Genomic DNA, 21,397 nt, shown 5'->3' on the forward strand with positions numbered 1-21,397 from the left:
ACTTGGCAAACAAAGATAAAGTTTCAACAAAGAACTTCTAGGTACTGCATAGTCTTCCTTCCTCATTCACAGTGGCAGGACGTCTTCCGGGTGGAGAATATAGAAAGGGGCTGTCTCTACCTCTTAGCCCACTCACTCCCGCATAGGCAGGGAGCTCGCTGTTGGGCAGTGTCTATATGGGCGATTGGACTTCCTGAGGCCCTCCGCCCACACCTGAGATCTTTCTTGCTAGCTGGTGGCAACCACCTGCATTGCAACTATGGGCTGGGGAGAAAGTAAACACAGGGCTGGCATTGCCAAATCCCACGTATTAGGTGACAGCAAACATTAGAGGAAGCATGAGGCTTAAATTTCAGTAGAGTACAGACTAGAAAATGTTGTACTTTAAAAGGATACATAAAAGAGCAGAAGATTGTCTTTGGGTAAAAGATCTTGCTTTCTTTTTCCAGAGGAAATAGTAAAGTTACCACTTTATTTTTTACTTTATTCTTTTAATAATGTTTATTTATTTATTTATTTGGAGAGAGAGAGAGACTGAGTGAGTGAGTGGGGGAGGGGCAGAGAGAGAGAGAGAGGGAGAGAGAATCCCAAGCAGGTTCTGTGCTATCAGCGCAGAGCCTGATTTGGGGCTCGATCTCATGAACCATGAGATTATGACCTTAGCCAAAATCAAGAGTCAGATGCTCAACAGACTGAGCCACTCAGGTGCCCCCCACTTTATTTTTTATATTAGCTGTGAAAAAGTTGGGGGGCGAGGATGAGAACTTACTATTTAAAATTCAGAACAGATTTTCAAGGTGATTGGTAGGACTCCATTCCCTGTTTTCTTACCTCTGATTCACATTCTGTCCATAAGTGCAAAATGAAAAGATAGCTGATGGTTCCACCCTACCTATATTTTTATGAAAATCTCCTAAGGATCCATTGCAACAGTGTTCTCTTTACCTGCTTCTAGAAGTTATAGTGCTTGGATCCCAGGGACCTGGCTTTGAATCCCAGTCTGGCTGGTTTCTGGACAAAGCCTCTCTGAGTCTCAATTTTTTTTACTGGCCAAAAAGGGATAATAATAATAATAATAATAATAATAATAATGAAGTCCATCGGGTTATTTTGAAGATTTAATGAGATGATATATGCAGAAAGACCAACAGAATGCCCAATTAATGTTAGGCTCCCTCTCCATCCAGAATGAAGAGTTGAAGTAAGAAGAGGTTCAGTGGCTTCTGTCTAATTTAATCGAACCCATCCTGGTCCGTCTTCTTCCCTGGGCGGGGAAGTCTGAAGAGGCTGGGTCGTGCTGCCCAGCTAGTCCTGACCCCAAGGGAGGATGGGATGGCCTGGGGCTGGGCCTGAGGCAAGGATGTCCTCTCCTGGTAGCTACTGTGCTTGTTGCCAGAAAGAGCTGATTGGATTGTGTCTGAGGGCGGAGCTATACATACCGTCCAGAATCCCCAGGCCCTGAGGATCCAAGATGTGTGGCCAGGGGGTAGTCTGAGGAGCCGGAGCCGGAAATGGTGTGTGTTAGGGACAGCGGTAGCTGGTCTGTGTGGCAAGTCGGAGCCTCTTAAAGGGCCTTGGGCAGAACGAGCTTTCTGTGAGGCCCGGTTATTGGCGCCCAGAAGGTCTCTGAGAATGATTTTTTCAGCTGCCGCCTGAGACATCTGGCTCTTCTTCTCCACTTTACCTTATAAGGCCAGTTAAGACCAAGGCGTCATGGCCATCCAGAGCAGGGCAACTCACAAGTGCATTCTGCTCTCCGAGACTGGGAACACAGGGAGTTATGAAAATAACTTTTCTTCAAAAAGAAGAAAAATAGCCACAGATTATGAAGCAGAGCCAAGAGCGACAGCTCCCGACCAGACGCTGAGACCTGGGGTATGACTCATGAGGCAGGGCTACAAGGTGAACGTTTCTGCCAACAGAAGCCTCGGCTGGCTCTCCGAAGGACAATCCAGAACGAGGGGAGCGGCAGCCTAGGGTAGCAGTCGAGGACACGGGCTTGGGAATGAAGCCGGCCTTGGATCACTCCACCAGGAACGGGAGCAAGTTCCTTTGTTCAGTGTTCACCTCTTTAGAAGACAATAGACACGCACTGCAAGTTCTCTGGAAGGACACGTGTTTAAAAGACTGACGGGGGCGGGGGGGGGCGGGGCCTGGGTGGCTTAGTCGGTTAAGGGTCCGACTTTCGCTTAGGTCATGATCTCGCGGTTCGTGGGTTCGAGCCCCGCGTCAGGCTCTGTGCTGACTGCCAGCTCGGAGCCTGGAGCCTATTTCAGAGTCTGTATCTCCCTCTCTCTCTGACCCTCCCCTGCTTACGCTGTCTCTCTCTCTCTCTCTCCTAGAAAGAAAGAAATAAAAAAAATTAAAAAAAATAAAAGACTGACGGGGACCGAGATGGGAGGGACACTTTTTACTTCATATCTTCATACATTTTCATTTTGAATCCTGTGGATGCGTGTCCTATTAGAAGGCTAAATGAGAAAAAAATAGACAAAGATGCTAGTTTATATCTTTTAGGATTACACAGGCTTGATGGGTGGCAATCATGTAATTTAAAGTCGTTGTTATTACTGTTATTAATATGGGGACGTTGGCTGGGTCACCTGCCAGTGGTTTTTACCCTTAGGATCTTGGCAGTCTCTTTGTCACACATCCAGATTGATGCCCTATATACACTGGCCTTACATTATGTTCATTACTAGTGGTATAAATTCAGCTCCTTAAAAGCAGTCTTGTAAATGGGTAAAATGAGTAAATGAATAAATGAATAAATTTGCCACTTGCAAATTATATATATATATATATATATATATAAACATTTTAGAGAATTATGTTACCTTATTGACAGTGGCACCTAGCATTATATAATGCACACCTATAGACCCTTTGCCTATATTCACCAATTGTTCACGTTTTGACCACATTTGCTTTCTTTCTCTGTTTCATACGTGCATGTCCATCCATATTTTTTCCCGCACTATTTGAATGTTAGTTGCTGATATGAGACTTCTGTCTGTAAATACTTCAGCGTGTGTCTTCAAAGTACAATGACATTCTCCTATATAATCAAGTACACTTATCAAACCTGGGAAATTTGACCATTACATAAGGCTGTTATTTAAAGTGCAATTTATATTTAAATGTCCCCAAGTGTTCTAGTAAATATTCTTTTTTTAAATGTTTATTTTTATTTACTTTGAGAGAAAGAGTGCGTGTGTGTGTGCATGAGAGGGAGGGGCAGAGAAAGATGCTAATATTCGTATTTTCAAATATCCAGCAGGTCAGTTATTCTTAAATGACTCTGGTCATCACATCCTGACTGAAGCAGTGGGCTATTTGTACAGATCACTTGACTTAAGGGCGACCTACCTGGGATCTTCTCATTCATCAATCCACGGAATCCTGCAGTGAGTTTCTGTTCTGTGTCTCAAAAAGAAACCTGCTTCTGGCTATTCACATGGTACATGTGGCCTCTTGACGATTTTTGGTCTTTTGCAGACTTCTGAGGGAAATTGAGCGGACCAGGAGTAGAAGATGTTGGCCTCAAGGCATGAGTCAGCAGTATTCCGAGGGTTCTAGGAATGGCACCTCATTATGGGAGTACTTGCTTAAATTAGACTACCACTGTGCTCAGAGTACGAATACAGTGAGCTCTGCAATATGCATGAATGCAGAGAAGCTACAGAGAGCTAAAAGCATGGACTTGCCACCTCATACAATTTCAGATAAATCAAAATGTGCTCCTGGAAAAGGGAAAAAGGTCTTGAGACCCACCTTTTCTATTTCTGTTGAGGAGAAGACCCGACGGAAGACACAGGATAATGTGGATCCATGGAATGGCCCAGAAAAAGAAGGCTCAATGAAAAAGAAAGATTATTCCTCTAAGGTTTTATCTTTGAGTAAAATGGATGGTGTAGTAAAGCTTTCGAGGCAAAAGATTTTGTCAACTAAAAGTGAGGGTGGAGAAGGCCAAATCACCACAATCTACCGTCATCTGTTGGCAGGGAGGTCTCCTACCACAAATAATCCCTGGGAATCCATATCTGAGCTCATATCAGAAAAGTGGCTTTTTCATAGCCCAGAATACAGTTCAATTCCCCAGAAGAGTTTTCTGCAGAGAAGATTTCAGTTTGAAACCAAATCGTTGAAGACCTCAAATGATACTAATAAAGCAAAAGAATGATCATGGGAGTTTTTGTGTCTGTAATTTCTTTCTACTTGCCTTTATTTAGAACTCTTTGATGAGATCTTTTCTTTTATAACTCTTAGAAGTGGTGATAATCGAAGTCTAGGGTCTTGATTTTTTAGTTCTTTAAAAGATGTAGCAGATTGTAGCTAAAAAGCACAACTTTGAAGTGATTCATATTTCCATGGTAGGTAGAAGAATGTTGATCTCACATGGTTCCATATCTAAAAATATGCTAAAGCAGTGCTATTAATGTTCTAACTGAATTACTTTCACATTGATATAGTTTATTTTGAATTTATGAATTGATTTTCCATGTAAATAAAATTTATGATTGCTATCACCAAAACTTTTTATGCAACATGAACAAGAAAAGATAAATCGGAATAAATGAAAACTGTAAAGTAAGTTTAAAGTACCAGAGTCTATGGATTTAATATCATATCTATTTTATTCTTTTTTAAAAAAGGTTTACTTATTTATTTTGAGATAGAGCTAGAGGGGGGAAGGACACAGAGAGAGGGAGACAAGAATCTCATGCAGCAGGCTCTGCGCTGTCAGCACAGAGCCCCATACAGGGGTGGATCTCACGAACTGTAAGATCATGACCTGAGCCAAATCAAGAGTTGGAGGCTTTGCTTCAGATTCTGTGTCTCCTTCTCTCTCTGACCCTCCTCTGCTCATGCTGTCTCTCTCTCTCTCTCTCTCAGAAATAAATAAAAACATTAAAAAAAAAAAAGAGTCGGAGGCTTGACTGAGCCACCCAGGTGCCCCATATCATGTCTATTTGAAACATTTTAATTGCCTCTCATCAGTGATTTGTTGCCCATTAACTGTTAAGGATTACTTAATAGCTACTTTATCACTCAACTAAATTCTACGTACTATATTAGGAAGCCAAATGGAAGAATGGGCTCAGCAGTGTGACCTCAGGAGAATTATCTGACTTGTCTTGACCTCAGTTTCATTATTTATCAAATGGGAGAAATCACAGCTCCTGCTTTTCAGGATTATGAGACGATTGCATAAAAAGGCACGTAGCAAGCCTTTAACAAATGATAGTTGTTATCTGTAAGGGTCTAACTCAGAGGCCATCTTTTTCCCAGAAGCATTTTCCTACCTCTTTAACCAACAACGTACGCATAGGTGAATGCTTGGGTTGTCTTAAATCGTGCCCTATTTCACACGCAACAGTGTGGTCTTCCAGGCAGTGAGACAGCCTTGAGTTATTCCCTGTACTCCAGCTAACACCCTGCTCAACAGTAACCACAGTAACCAACAGCTTGGGGAGTCCTCTGAGTTCAGTGATCCTCAGCCGGCTCTGGGCGGGCCTTTCCTGCAGCAGCCGAGTCTGATTCAGTCGCACAGAACTGTCGCATCGTGGAGGTTCCTGTTTATTTGTCTTTGGTGGAACCACAATTCACTGAACAGGTGCAGCCTAGCAGATGTGAGGGAAGACAGGTGCACCTTCCCTGTGAACGTAGGCAGGAGCAGGGTGGCGGTGTCCTGAGGGCCTCCCTCTTGAGGCAGGAATCTCTGGAGGGACAATGGCCTTCTAGGCTGTGCAGTAGGGGGGTGGCGGGGGTAGAGGATGACTTTCGAACACATAAGCCCACATGTGGGGCCTTGGCCCAGACGGGCGGCATTGGTAAGATCCAACCTTGGGGACCGAGGGACAGACCCGCCCCCGCAATCCGGGAGAGAGCCAGAATTCAGAGGCTGTTAATGCTGAGAGAGGTCACCTCCCGAAGCCTGAGCTAGAGGCAGTTTGTCCGTGCAGTCAGTGGTGGGACGGCCGCAGTCAGCGAGGAGGAGGAGGAAGGAAACAGGTAGGATCAGGGAGTGACCACAGCCGGCTGGGCGCCGGGGCCGTGCAGCCCAGGCCCCGTCCCCGGCCTGATAAGACCAGACCACGCCCAAGGCCCCGCCCCACAAGGCCCCGCCCCCTGTCAGACAGGCCCAGGCCCCGCCCCCGCCCAGGCCCCGCCCACGCGGCGGCCACAGGGGCGGGCCGCGCCGCCGCCACGTGCTCCGACGCAGGGAGCCGCCCGCCAGCGGGCTGAGCGCGGACACAGCTGTGGTGTCTGGGCACTGCTCGCAGCAGGGCAGCGGAAGGCATGGCCACCGCGGCGGCGTCGGTGGCCCGTGGGGCTGGGGCGAGGGCGGCGGCGGCCCTGCTGAGCGGCTGCGGGACTGCAGCCCGGGGGTGGCCGCGCGCGGGCCCCGCACGGCCCTTGTGCACGGCACCTGGGACGGCCCCGGACATGAAAGGCTACCTGTGGGAGCGCTACCGGGAGGCAAAAAGGAGCTCGGAAGGTGAGTGCGGCGGCTTCCCCTGAACCTCCAGTGCCTGGGGGCCAGTCTCAAGCGGCCCGCGGGTGAGCGGGCCCCCTGTTACCTGCCCCGGTCCCGCTGCTGACCTCCAGGCGCTCCAGTCGTGACCCTCAGTCTCCCCCAGTCCCAGCTGCGGCGACATCTCCTCTGCAGTGCCATTCCGGGAAACGCGGAAAAATGCACCTCCAGGAACTTTACAACTTTTGCCTTTCTCCTGTCGGGAAAGCAGTTTTATAAATTCTGGGGATTTTTAGCCAGAAATCTGCATCGGAAGCGCTCTCGGCACCACCGACATCGCTTAGGAGACAGTTACCTCCATACACCGTTAGGTATTGTTAATAAAGGAGAGTGATAATAGTAACAGCCGGAGTCCGGCAGGCGGCGGGTGCCTCCGGAGCTGAGCTGCTAGGCTGCTGTCGGTGGCCAGGGGCGATTTTCCTTTGTGTTTGTTTGAAATAGGAGGGGTTCGAGTTGAGAGTGTTCAGGGTTATCTACCAACCAAAGTGAGGAGGGGATTCCAGGGAGTGACTCCTTTGTTGGCAGGTGAACATAAAATCAGCTTGGTTCTGTTAGTGAGGGAAGTGGGCAGGAGCTTCCGGAGGCCCGAGGAAATACTAGTGCCAGGCACGTGGATAGTCTCCCTGAATCCTTCCCATGCCTCGCAGGGATGGTGCCACATCCCCATCCTATAGATGGCAAAAGCCAGACTCAGGTTTCAGGAACCTGGCCAAGGTCACACCTTGACCTTGGGTCTGTCTCAGCCCCTGATCCTCTGCGCTATTTTGTGCTGTGCTACTGTCCTGTAGCAGCTGACCATTTGGGACCTGGTATAATGGGCCAGTGATAAGCCATTGGTGCTACTACTTTCAAGGAAGATTTCGAATTGAAATGTTTGTACTGATGTTGCGGGCGCGGTGGGGTGGATAAGGAAAGTCTTTGGTGGGAGAGAACTTTTGGTAGGATCCCATTTTCAGTCTTGTGGCCAGCAGCCAGTTTAATGAGAGAAAGCAGGGCGCTTATTTTCACCAAATGGGGTAATTTTCTGAGAGAGCTCAAAGTGGCTGGCAATGCAGAATTCTGCGAAAAAGGGCTTCTTAGTTTTCCTTTGCTCAGAGTTAAATTTTGCACTGCATTTTGAAGTGGCTGTGTAGTGTGGTGGAAAGAAGAGTGGCTTTGCAGATCCTGGAAGTTGCAGATGTTAGATGAAGGCAATGTAGATCATCTAGCTCAGCTTTGGGACTTGCAGGACTTTTTTAAAATTGAAATTATTGTATATTTACATGCTATTGTAAAAGTTAGTGCCAGAGATTGACATACCCTTTACCCAGTTTCTCCCAGTGATAACATGTTGCAAAAGAATAGTACAGTATCTCAAGCAATACCTTTGTTACTGATACATTTCACAGATCGTAATGGATCCTCTACTTTTACTTTATTTGTGTTTGTGTATTTAGTTCTACACAGTTTCATCATGTGCCGGTTCAAGAATTCAGCGCCGCAGTTAATACTGTTAAGATACCGAATAGTTCATTACTGACATCTTTCACATTGTCTTTATAGCTGTGTCCACTTCCCTCCAATGCTTTCTTCAATCCCTGGAGCATTATCTGTTCTCCATTTCAAAAATTTTACCACTTCAAAAATGTTATATAGAAGGAATCAAACTATGTGACCTTCTGGAATTGGCTTTTTTTTTTTTTTTTTTTTTTTTTACAAATAGTTTATTGTCAAATTAGTTTCCACATAACACTCAGTGCTCATCCCCAAAGTGCCCTCCTCCATGCCCATCCCCCTTCCCCCCCTGGCTTTTTTTTTTTTTAACTGAGCACAACTTCCTGGGAGATGCGTTGAAGTGGTTATGTGTATTGTATCCATAGTGTGTTCTTTTTTACTGCTGAGTAGCGTTCCACGGAGTGGATGAACCACGGCTGAACCATTTGTTAAGAACCATTTAACTATACCTCTCTCACTGAAAGATATCTGGGTTGCTCCCAGTTTTTGAGTATTAAAAATCTGCTGTAAACATTTGTGTGTGGCTTTTTGTGTGAACATGTTTTCATTGGTCTGAATGCCATTGCTTGGTTGAATGGTAATTGCATGTTTAATTTTATAAGAAACTACAAGCAGAATTGTTGCCATTCTTCATGAAGCTTCAGTTTCATCATCTGTAGAATGGGGATGTCGACAGTACCACATCCTATGGTTTGGTGAGGAATGAATACGTCCATCCATGGAAGGTGTTTAGAACAGTGCTTGCTTAGTGAGACAGCTGGAGTATTGGGTGATAAAGATCAGCATCAGGCCAGAGTTTGGGTTTCGAGGTGTGAGAATCAGAGCGAAATTGTGTGTAGTATGACAGCTCAAAGGAGATTTTTGAGACTTAATTACCTCTGTCATCTTAGGTGTAAGTTACTTGTTATCTTTCCTCTCTGATCTTAGTCTCCTCCCCGGTAATCGGGATACTGTGGGGAGTTTTAGCATGGGCTTGGCACCCAGCAGCTGTACAGTAGTTAGTAGCTAGTATTATTCATTATTAAGTAACTTCCACTGTTAGACACACACTTAGTGAGGGGTAGCGATGAGTTCGTTAGCTCTGGAGTCTAGGTACCCTTCAGCTTAGGGCAGTGCCAAACTGGCTGTGTGGCCTTGAACAAGCCACCTGATCTCTCTAGTTTGGGTGCCTCTCTGTAGAATGAGGCCACTGGACTAAGCAGTGTGTAAACCTTTTCAAGTATAACAGGTCTGTTTATCAGGTATTCGGTGTGCCCCATCCTGACTTCATGCCCCTGGCATATACCTGGGACGTCCCTGTCTCACCCCGGAGGACACAGGGACTTTCTTGTTTGGCTTTTCCTTTCTCCCTCTGTCTGGGCTGCACCATCCCTATCTGTTGTTAGCCGAGGTCTGTAAGAGTCTACATATCCAGCTTGATTCATTCACCAAACATTTATTAAGTACCCAGCAGTGGGCTCAACGGCTGTTGATTCACAGATGGGAAGTCTGAGAGGGAGGGGCCCACAGTGGGTGAGTCCCTGCCAATGCCAAGCCAAGCGTGGGACCAGTGTCACGAGGATGGGGAGACTGGTAAACAGATAAGTGACAGTCAGCTTGGGGGGGACATAAACAAGGGACCCCAGGGGCTTTGACAGCAGAGCAGATAAACTACTCAGGGTACAGGGGCTGCAGAAACACTTGCTAAGGCTGGCACTTGAACTGTGTCTGTAGAAATGAGAGGTCAGACAAAATATGGCTGTTCAGACAAAAACATTTGGTTTTATTTCTTTCAGTTTATGGAAGAACAAAATGATTTTTTCTTCTCACTTTCTGATTGTTGCTTTCTGGTCATTGGATCTCTTGGCCAATCCAAACAGTCCCTTCGCAGTCTCTCCCAGAAGAAAGCCTGCCCAGGGAAGAGCTGATTTTCATTAGTTGTTTTACTCTTTCTCTTCTGCCCTTCTTTTTTTTCCTCCATTTTTGTTTTTAAAAAGCTTTTTAGTAAACTTTAGCTTTTAGATCAAGTTTGGATTTACAGAAAAATCATGTGGTTTCTATCAACCCTCTCCAGTTTCCCCTGTCATTAACCTCACGTGACTGTGGCACATTCATTCGTCCCAATTAGTGAACCTATATCGATACATTGTTAATATGTATCAGCGTTAACCAAGTCCATATTCAATTCAGATTTCCCTAGTTTTTAACCCAATGTCCTTTTCTGCCCCAGGCTCCCGCTCAGAACAGCACACTGCATTTAGTTGCATGTCTGCCTGGGCTCCTCTTGGTGGTGACAGTTTCTCTGAGTTTTCCTGTTTTTGATTACCTTGACAGTTTGGAGGGGGAAATGGTCACGTACTTTGTAGAATGTCCCTCATTTGGAATGTCTTTTTTTCTTTTAAATTGAGATTTTGGAAGTAGAATATATATGTATCCTGTCAAACTCAGTTCAAAGAAAAGGTTCTTCATATTTTTAGGAAAAGAAATGCTGGCTTATAACCTCTTGCAAAGATTTCCTGTGGAGCCCTGGTTCTCAACTGGAGTCGGGCAGAGTGGGGGGCATTTGGCAAAGTCTGGAGACCTGCTGGGTTGTCACCCCTGGGGTGGTGCTGCCGGCCTCCAGTGTGTGGAGGTCAGGGATGCTCCCAGACGCTCTGTAATGCACAGAACAGCATCCTCACAACAAAGAATATTCTAGCCCCAGATGTCAGTAATGCCAAGTTTAAGAAACCATGTCCTAAAATGGTGAAGTCTAAGAAATCATCACGTGACCTTAATTTAAAGGGATGGATATATTTGCGTTATAGTCTCTGACTTCCTGCTATGCCACACCTGTGTGCACCTTCTTGGGACTTAATGCCCGGCCTGCTGTGTGTGCCCATCAGAGAGACTGCCCGGTTAGTACAGAACAGAAGCGGGGTGCTGCCCAGCCATGCATTCGGGTGCCCACGCATCCTTTAGACACCATCTCTGAGCCCGTCTGTGTAGAACTTTTGGCTGCGTAGTTGGGGCCGTGAAGTGTATTAACTTGTGGAAAGAAGTGTGGGGATTAGCGTGAAGTGTTAGAAGCTGTTACAGAGTGTTGAAGGATTTATTCAGAGTTCTCGGTGGAGAGCATTTAGTTCTCATTCAAAAATTAGGCATTTTTGTAAGGTCTTTGTGTAGAATAAACATAAAATGCAAACTCTTTCCTCAATGAACTGCAGTGGGTTAAAGAATCACCTTAACAATGAGGTAATTTTAAGACGTGACTAGTGTTTCTTAGACTGTGTTCTACCATCTGAGAGCTGTGGTTATGGAAATGTTGAAAATATGTTAAAAAAAAAAAAAAAAGCTTTGTTACAGGTGGTTTATCAGAGTCTTTAAAACACATGCATCTCCAAGAATGAGGATGTCGGTGTAGAACTCGCCAAATAATTTTGATTAGGGAACCCCTCTTTTGAGGTAATGGCTCAAAATAGAGGGTCTAAAGACTATACTTGGGAGGTCCAAACAATATGTTTAAAAAGAATGTATTATAATAATACCCAAAGATGCTTAATTGCACAACCTGATGCTTTTTCTATGTAACAGGCATAGAATAACAGAGTCAGGGGCCCTCTGAGGACCTGGAGAAAGCTGTGCATTCTGTCTTTAGAAAAATGGGCAGATTTGCACAATTACACACAGTGCAGGCACACACACAATTTTGTCTGTAGTTTCAGGAGGTTTCTGGAGCATCTCAGCCCCATCTGGTGAACTCAGTGCTTCTTAAACCCTCAGTCTGTAAGAGAGTGTGAAGGATTGTCATGGGCTGGTGCTTATGGAGGTAGGACTCAGCAGGGGACTGTTTTCTGGACCAAGATCTGCTTGTAAGATCCAGGAGTCTAACTGGAACAGTGACATGTTTTTGGCCTGACTCTTACTTACGTTTGAATGTTGAGGTTTTCTGTCACTGCTGTAGAGGTGGCTGGGGACCACCGGCAAGGAGTGGGTTGAAATTTAGAATTCATTGCCCTCTCTCACCAGAGCACACTGGGTGGCATAGGTTGGACTTGAGAGGAGAAACAGTGTAAAAGGAGATGAAGTGATCATTTTGTTGCCAGCGTTTGAAGGAAAGCACAATGTTAAAAATTTCAGTAATTCTCAACTGGGCTGCACATCAGAATCACCAGGGGAGATTCTGATTCATCAGGTGTGGAACAAGAGCCCAGAAATCTATATTTTTACTAGCTGTAGAAACCAGTCTTTTATTAGGCTCTTGAAGACGTGTGGAAGCAAACAAATCTTCTGTATTTTAGAGCTGTTCTTTTGGATTTTGGCTTCCAGCAATCTGGTAGACTAGATGGGTAATTTAAAAATCTTTTTGTATAGAATACTCACATGCTGGAAAAATTATAAGGACCATTCTTTTGCATGTATAGCTGAGCTCTGGAGAACTAAAGTGTGTGGCAGGGCCCCAAAATGGAGGCTGGTGAGCAGCCCCGAAGGCGTTAGTTACTGTCCTGGGAGCACCTGATGGCTTTTATTGGCTGTGCCTGCTGCAAGGGAACATGCGCCTGTGCGCGCACACACACTGTCACTGCTGTAGAGGTGGCTGGGGGGGCCACCGGCAAGGAGTGGGGTGTTGAAATTTAGAATTCATTGCCCTCTCTCACCAGAGCATCCTGGGCAGCATAGGTACACTCTCTATCTCTCTCTGTTTCTCTGACAGTCTGTCTCTCCGTGTCTGTCTCTGTTGGTCTCTCTGTCTCTCCCTCTCTGAATCTCATAGATCCAGGACCCACAGAGAGCTGCCTTCCATGTAGGAAGACAACAGGGAAACTTGGATCTCTTGGACTTGCTCCACATTTTTTCCTGTGTGTGGGGGGACGTTGTGGAAGTCTCCCTGTAGTCCTGGAATCAGGCTAGTCCTCATGTGGGTTTGGGATTGAATTTAGTCTGCTTGCGTGGTCTGGTAATCAGACTGAAAAGTTCACTAAAAGTGATTTCAAGGTGATAATGTCCTGGGATTCCTGATAGAAGCAAATGTAAACCCTCCCTGGATGGCTAGACCTTCAACTCAGGCCCGGATGGAGAACAAAGGTATTGGTAGACGTGTGAGTAAATCTAAATAAATACTGAAAATATAGAAATCAGTTGAAAAGAGAGTTGGAGAGAGGAGGTAAAAGAAACAGAGAAAAGCAAGAAATATTGTAAAATGTGGTGGTGGAAATAATTCCAGATATATCAGTAATCATGATAAACTCAGACTAAAAGATTGTCAGCTCAGATATAAGAAATAAAATCTAGCTGGATGCTGTTATAAGAGATTCACTAACAAAGAAAGGTTGGAATTAACAGATGAGAAAAGAGATTTGGGGCAAATGCTATAACCAAAGAAACCCAGCAGGTGTTCATATCGGACAAATACTGAAGGGACACTGAAAGAAAATAATGTTTACTTGAGGAAGAGTTGCAAACTGTAGTTCATGGGCCAGATCTTGCTTGCTATTTTTGTATATTAAATTTTACTGGAACACAGTTATATCCATTTGTTTCCATATTTTGGGGGGCTCATTTTGTGCTAGGACATCAGAATTGGGTAGTTACAACAGAATGTATGGTCCATGGATGCAGCCCAAAATACTTACTGAAGACATATGTTGTCTCCTGAATAAGACTTGTGCCTATAAACCAACATGGATGACTCTTGTAAAAACAATACTGAGAGTGTGTGTGTGTGTATGTGTGTATATATATGAAAAAAAACCAAACAAGTTGCAGATATATACTAATTAAAAAAATTTTTTTAATGTTTATTTATTTTTGAGAGAGATAGAGAGGTGGAGTGAGAGCAGAGGAGGGGCAGAGAGAGACGGAGACACAGAATCTGAAGTAAGCTCCAGGCCCTGAGCTGTCAGCACAGAGCCTGATGCAGGGCTCGAATTCATGGACCATGAGATCATGACCTGAGCCAAAGTCAGAGGCTTAACCAACTGAGCCACCCAGGCACCCCCAGTTGCATACTAATTTTTTAAGGCTTGAAAACACATAAAAGATGTACAATAGATCACTTACAGGGATATGCATGCATGTGCTAAAAGTAAAAAATGCAGAATGATAAACACCAAAGTCAGGGTAGTCGTTACTTCTTTGGTGGGAGGAGAATGGAGGTGAAGATTTAAGGGGTTTATTTCCTAAACTGTCTGATGGGAATGTAATATCTTTTTACCTTTCCGTGTGTCTTAAAAATCGTCAGATGTATTCTTTAAATATCTTCTTTTGTTTAGGTATAAGATATTGATGATCCTGTGGGCATGGGAAAAAGTAGCAAAAAGGTTTCAGGGAGAAACATGCCACTTAATCATTTCCACATTTTTCAGGTAGGAAAGAAATTCCTAAATTAGAAGAGAAGCAGAGGGACCCTTACGGGTCCTAGAATCTATCCATTCCTTTGCTGGAAGAAGGAATCCCTTTTTCCATAGCTCTTATTAGTGGCCATCTGGCATCTGCTTGAGTTTGCCATATGAGCACAAGGCTGCCAGTTTTATTTTGGATGGTTTGAGTCACGGAGAGTCATTCTAATTCTTCTCCCATATGATAGCTGTTTAAATATGAAGATGGTGATCATGCATCATCCTGGCCCCTCCCCTTGACTTCATTACTTTGGAAGCTGGTCTTTGCATTCAGTCTGGTTTGTTGTTACCCCAATGAAAGTGAACCATTTGGTACCAACGACAGGAAGCCGCAAGTAGTCTGACTGGTTCAGAGCGAGGGGTGCAGCCGGCCCTGCCCCCATGAGCATGGTGCTTTTGTTTGAACACCTAGAGACCAAGGCTGGGTTCATTTGTGTGAAGTTTCCTGTCAATGAGGTCCTGGCTTTGCCATTTCCTGTATTGACAAGCTGTATTTTAGATGAAGGAAAAGAGAATAAAAAGCCTTATCTCCTATAATTGTTAAAAAAAGCATTTAGCAGATTGAAGATCATTTGTTCCCTCTAGAACTTCTTTATATGCCTGTCATGAATTATTAGCAAGTACTTAGGAGAAAAACGGTGGTATTTTATTTTTTTCTTTTATTTTTAATCAAGATGGTGCAGTGAGAAAGAGAGGTTAGCTGATTGATCAGGCTCGGTAAGAGTACATTTTTGTACTTTGATGGGTTGGTCCCTGACTGTGAGAAACTCCTCGTTTTCAGTTTACGAGGATTTGGGGGAACTGTTTTATATTAAGTGAATTTATGAGATAATGATACGTAAACCGGAATAAAGTTTTAACTTGTATTTAGAGCTGTAACTCTCCACAGTGTAACCCTTATGATAACATTGGGCTCACCTGGAATGCTTCTTTTGTTCTCTTTTGAGCAGGAAAACCTACTTGAGAAACATGATTACTCTCAAAATCAGAATATTGTTTGAGTTTCCATTTCATTTAACAAGTATTTTTTGAGTATCGTCTATGTGTGACTTACTTTAACTATCATAGTGAACAGGGCAGGCAGAGCTAGGGTAGCAGTTTTCAAATGTTTTGCTCACAGGACTTACACACTTAAAATTATTGAAGATCCCCACATTTTTCTGTTTATATAGATTATACTGATAGTGGCTGTATTAGAAATTAAAAATGAGAGATTAAAATATAGGGATTTATCATTTCATTTGATATAACAGCGAATCTGTTACCTGCTAACATAAATGACCAACTTTTTTAATGAAAAAGGAACATTTCCCTAAATAAAAGAACTTTAGAAGAATGTCATAGTTTCACATTCTTGCAAATTCCTGTGATGTCTGGATTAACAGGTGATGACTGGAATCTCTGATCGGATTCTGCATTCAGTGCATTGAGTTGTCTGACGTCATGTAGCCTCTGGAAAACTCCACTGTGGATTGGTGAGGGAATAAGAGTGAAAAAGGCAAACAATCTCTGTATTAAATTTTTATTGCTCTTTTGACAAATTTAGTGACTTAAAACTGCACAAATCAGTTCCAAGTTCTGGAGGTCACAAGTCTGAAATGGGTCTCACTGGTGTTGGGAAGACTCCGTTCCTTTCTGGAGGCTCTAGTGGAGAATGTTTTCTTTCTTGCCTTTCCCAGTTTCTAGAAGCTTCCTGCATTCTTTGGTTTAGGGCCCCTTTCATTTTCAAAGGGAACCTAAACCAATGGACCTGTAATGGTCCGTGGAGCTTTTTTTCACATTTCATCACTGTGACACTGAATCTTCTGTCCTTTCTACACTCAACTCTTGTGATGAGGGCCCACCTAGATAAACTAGTTAATCTCTCTTTAAGATAAGATAAGCAGCCTGATTTTAATCTACAACCTCAGTTCTCCTCTGCCATGTAAAGGTAGCATATCCACAAATTCTAGGGATTAGGATGTTGATGTCCTCATCAACAGTATTCTGTCTGCCACATTTAAGCATGATTATGAATATAGTTTTGACCTCAGAGATCCCATGAAAGAGTTAGAAGATATGGCTTCTAGGATTATGCTGATCTAGGAAAAATATTAGTCGAATGCATGAGAAAAGGAGACGGGGACTGACATTTATGAAGCACCTGCTATGTGCCAAATAGTTTGCCAGGCAGTTGACCTACATTTTGTTGTTTGCTAAGTGTATGACCTTGGACATTCCTGAATTCTCAGCCTTTTTCTCATCTGCAAACTGGGGGTAGCAGTGTTTACCCTAGGGAGTTCTTGTGACCACTAATCAAGATAATGAATGTGAAGTGCCCAGTGGATGGTATAGAAGGCACTGATATTTATTCCTTTTCTACTTCCTCCATACTTGAAGGAAAAAATTCTTGACAGCTTGCCTAGTATTTGATCTTTTGATATGGCTATTCCTGAGAAGTTTCCCTCATGAAACAAATGTACTTTTACTTTTCTTTTGAGCTGTTAAGTTTTGTATTTTTACTTGAGAGAGAGAAAACATATGCGTGTGCACACAAGTTGGGGAGGGGTAGAGAGAGAGAGAGAGGGAGAGAATCCCAAACAGTCTCCATGCTCAGTGCAGAGCTGGACGTGGGGTTTAATCCCATGGTGCTGGGATCATGACCTGAACCAAAATCAAGATCTGGATGTTCAACCAACTGAGCCACCCAGGCACCCCTGGGTTTTGTTGTTGTTGTTGTTGAAGTAGGCTTCATACTGAGGGTGGGGCTTGAACTCACAACCCTGAGATAGAGTCATATGTTCTACCAGCTGAGCCAGCCCGGAGCCCCTACCTGTGTGTTTTATTAAATGTCTTAAGATTAGGTTGTCATTAAACCATTATTAGATGTAGTTTTATTTCAAATGTAGTCCCATGTGGTTTTATTTTTGGAATGTTAGGAAGCATGATAGATTTCTACAGAGCAGGCAAAATTACAGATATTATTTACAGATAATAAGATGTGATTTTAACTTTTGATAGGAATGGTGCAAATGTCATATGCATTATTAATTATTCAGATGAGTAGTTGTAATTGTCATGAATTGCTTTTCCCTGGATGAAATATCTAAACTAATGGAAAAATGAGAAGTGCCTTTTAGATTTATAGATGCAGTACAAATGACTTTTGAATTACCAGCTCTTCTGAGAGGGGAACGTGCTGAGTTTCTCTTCGCTTCACTTGTCAGTATGTCGGTTCTCAGTCTCCCCCCACTGCCTGTGATGCTGTTCACTATAGAGCTTGTGCTTTCTCGCTTACTCACGTAGCATCCCTGCGCAGCTCCCTGTACAGTAGTTGGCACATAGTAGGTGTGCAGTAAGTGCTTACTGAAAAAATTCCTGAGAGTTGAGTAAGTGGGAAAACCAGTTTACCAAGATACTACGTGCTGTGTGATCTCTTTTATATAAAACTCTAGAAAATGCAAATAAATCTGATCTAAAATAGAACAAGGATGCCTCAGTGGCTCAGTCGGTTAAGCATTCAACTCTTGATTTCAGCTCAGGTCATGATCTCCTAGTTGGTGATGTTGAACCCTACAGGCTCCGTGCTGTCAGTGCAAAACTGCTTGGGGTTCTCTCTCTCTCTCTCTCTCTCTCTCTGCCCTCCTTGTGTGTGTGTGTGTGTTTTCTCTCTCTCTCTCAAAAATAAAATAACCTTGGGACGCCTGGGTGGCTCAGTCGGTTAAGTGTCCAACTTCAGCCCAGGTCATGATCTCACAGTTTATGAGTTTGAGCCCCACATTGGGCTTGGTGCTGACAGCGCAGAGCCTGGAGCCTGCTTCCGATTCTGTGCCTCCCTCGCTCTCTACGTCTCTCCTGCTTTTACTCTGTCTCTCAAAAATAAATAAACGTTAGAAAAATAAAGTAAATAAACTTTAAAAAGAAAATAGAACAGTAGTTGCCTGGGATGGTCTCAAGGGTAAAGGGGGAATTCAAGGGGCAAGAGGAAATGTTTGGGGGTGTTAGATATGCTTATTATCTTTGTTGGGATGATGGCTTCATAGGTATATACATATGTCAGACCTTGTCAAACTGTGATTTCTTATACATCATGTGTACATCAATTTCTTTTTTTTTTTTTAATTTTTTTCTTTTAATGTTTTATTTATTTCTAGGAGAGAGAGAGAGACAGCGTGAGCAGGGGAGGGTCAGAGAGAAAGGGAATCACAGACTCCGAAATAGGCTCCAGGCTCTGAGCTGGCAGTCAGCACAGAGCCCGACGCGGGGCTCGAACCCACGAACCGTGAGATCATGACCTAAGCGAAAGTCAGATGCTTAACCAACTAAGCCGCCCAGGCACCCCCATCAATTTCTTATACATCATTTCTACCTCAATAAAGCTATTAAGTAAAGACAAAGAAATAAGGCAAGGGCTCACCTGGCTTGAGGCAGGTTCCTACCACAGGAGTAGGAATTGTGGCCCAATGTGAATCTGGTGCTCTAGTCGGGACCACCAACCACAGCTGGAGGGCTGGTGGAGGATCCCAGAACACAGAATTTGCGTGTTTGGAGGTGCGGAAGGGTCATTTCTTATCTAAGGATTGGGGTGTGCTGGGCAGGTAACCCCATAATGTTTACCTTCATGGTGAAAAGGATACATTGGTCGCTTGGTTTTGTCTCTGCATCTATGGGACTATTATAGAAGTAAAGGTGATTTATAATTGAATGGCCATTCGAGAAACTAGGGATACTGGAAAAAAGTAGTTTCTGGCTAAAAATAGTTATATTAGAATCTCTAAGCTCTAATAGCGTTCCTTTGAATCACCTATATTGCAAGTCACACTGTTTGCTCTACTCTTAGTTCCCTTACTGTAACTGCTTATTAGCAGAAAGGATAAAAGTGGTCATAATCACATCAGATCACGTTTGTTGGCATTAAACATAACATTCTAAACATAAACGTGAAATTTGCATTATGGTCAGATTGTTGCCTAACACACTGATTGCATTAGGACACATTCACGTTTTTTAGACAGGTGTCAGTAGAACCGACTGTGCTTGCCCAAGTCTTGCTTGACAGGAGGATGTTGTAACTGGTGAAGTTTGCTAAGAGAAAATCATCTAAGGTGATTGTCTTTTCCTTATCATTTCACTTGGCAATTAAAGATGAAACATTAAAAGCTTTACAATTTGGGTAGAGAACTTGAGCTCACTTGAGGTAGAGACAGTGGAGGGGCAGGTAAGTTCTGGTTCAACAGAGACACAAAAAGTTCCTATACCTTTCTTTCATATATTTTCAATCTATATGTATCCTTAGAAATTTTTAAAAAATATTTATTTAATTTTGAGAGACAGAGCGTGAGTCAGGGAGGGGCAGAGAGAGAGGGAGACACAGAATCTGAAGCAGGCTCCAGGCTCTAGGCTGTCAGCATGGAGCCCAACATGGGGCTTGAACCCATGAAGCGTGAAATCATGACCTGAGCTGAAGTCTGACACTCAACCTATTGAGCCACCCAGGTACTCCTCTATATGTATCCTTTTAAAAGAAATTTTGAAATCTTCTTTTTAACAGGCAAACTTTATCTCTCTGTCTCTCTCTCTCTGTCTCTCTCTCTATCTGGAGAGTGAGAGGAGGAGAGAGGCAGAGGAAGAAAGAGGGAAAATCCCAAGCAGGCTCTGTGCTGAGCACAGAGCACATCGGGCTTGATCCCATGATCCTGGGATCATGAGCTGAGCCAAAATCAAGAGTCAGAAGCTTAACCAACTGAGCCATGCAGGTGCCCCAACGTGTGAACTTTTTTTTTTTAAGTTTGTTTGTTTATTTATTTATTATTATTTTTTTAAATGTTTTATTTATTTCTAGGAGAGAGAGAGAGAGCGTGAGCAGGGGAGGGTCAGAGAGAGAGGGAGTCACAGACTGAAACAGGCTCCAGGCTCTGAGCTGGCGGTCAGCACAAAGCCCGACGCAGGGCTCGAACCTATGAACCGCGAGATCATGACCTAAGCGACAGTCGGACACTTAACCGACTAAGCCACCCAGGCGCCCCTTAAGTTTATTTATTTTTGAGAGAGACAGAGACAGCACGAGAGGGAGAGGGGCAGAAAAAGAGAGAGAGAGAACTCCAAGCAGGCCCTGCACTGTCAGCACAAGCCTGACATGGGGCTCGAACCAATGAACTGTGAGATCATGACCTGAGCTGAAACAGAGATCTTAACCAATTGAGTCACCATGGACCTTAACCAATTGAGTCACCCAGGCGTCCCATGATCTTTTACAAGAGAATTTGAAGCCATGTTAAAGAAATATGAAATAATTAAGAAAGTATTTTGAATATTTATGAATATTCATTAAATGTATGAATATGATGAAATATAAACTGAAGTAGAGATTTGGTCAATTTAGAGAAAATCAAATATTTTAAATCTGCTCTTTGTTGATTTAGGAGCATAAATGTATATTACAAAAAAAACTATGACCTTGAGCTATTACTTTAGTTCCATCTTTATTTTTAAAAGTTTCTTTTTAAAGCAGGGATAATAGCTACATTCAGTGAGGTCTATGCACCTTCATCTGGGGCCTGGTGAATAGCAAAGGCACATAAATATTAGCTACGAGGATTCCTTATTGGGCCATTGAGCTTTGGGAAGATTCACGGAAAGCTTAGTGGTGGTATATGTAGGGGAAACGTAGGCTTTCCGTCTGCTTTTTGTAATTTCTAAGAGAAAAAATTGTTTCTTTCTCCTTTCCCCCCTTTCCCTTCTTTTTCTTCTTCAGGGACTTTAATCTGAATGTTTTTTCTTCTTCTTCTTCTTTTTTTTTTTTTTTTCCCTGGGAGAACAGTTTGAAGTCTAGGGCATATACCAAAAACAAAAATCCTAATTAATTAAAGAAAAATGTCATCTTTACGTCTCTGGGATTGTGATTTGCATTGCCCAAAAATTGAATTTCAAGGATTTTCAAGTACATTTTAGCTTTTCTCTTAGATCCTATTCTCATTAACGTGTTTGATCTTGCAAATGGAGCAAGTTTTCTCCCAGGGTTTCCTTTATT

At 43.4% G+C, this 21,397-nt stretch overlaps 2 protein-coding genes across 2 annotated transcripts in view; both read left to right on the top strand.

Moving 5' to 3' along the window:
- LOC120245719 (putative tetratricopeptide repeat protein 41) overlaps positions 1–4,183 on the top strand; it is a 68,349-nt gene extending 64,166 nt beyond the window's left edge. The window contains 2 exon segments of the mRNA XM_039252895.1: positions 3,278–3,407; positions 3,499–4,183. Coding sequence (XP_039108826.1) covers positions 3,278–3,407; positions 3,499–4,183 — 815 coding nt within the window.
- A 2,071-nt stretch (positions 4,184–6,254) lies between these two features.
- The window catches only part of NT5DC3 (5'-nucleotidase domain containing 3), a 63,209-nt gene continuing 48,066 nt past the window's right edge, over positions 6,255–21,397 (top strand). Inside the window, exon 1 of the mRNA XM_039252907.1 lies at positions 6,255–6,502. Within this exon, the coding sequence (XP_039108838.1) occupies positions 6,304–6,502 (199 nt within the window). The 5' untranslated portion in view covers positions 6,255–6,303. The remainder of the gene's footprint in view (positions 6,503–21,397) is intronic.

This window comes from Hyaena hyaena, unplaced genomic scaffold (assembly GCF_003009895.1).
Source record: "Hyaena hyaena isolate Hyena2069 unplaced genomic scaffold, ASM300989v1 scaffold_432, whole genome shotgun sequence".
Taxonomy (NCBI): domain Eukaryota; kingdom Metazoa; phylum Chordata; class Mammalia; order Carnivora; family Hyaenidae; genus Hyaena; species Hyaena hyaena.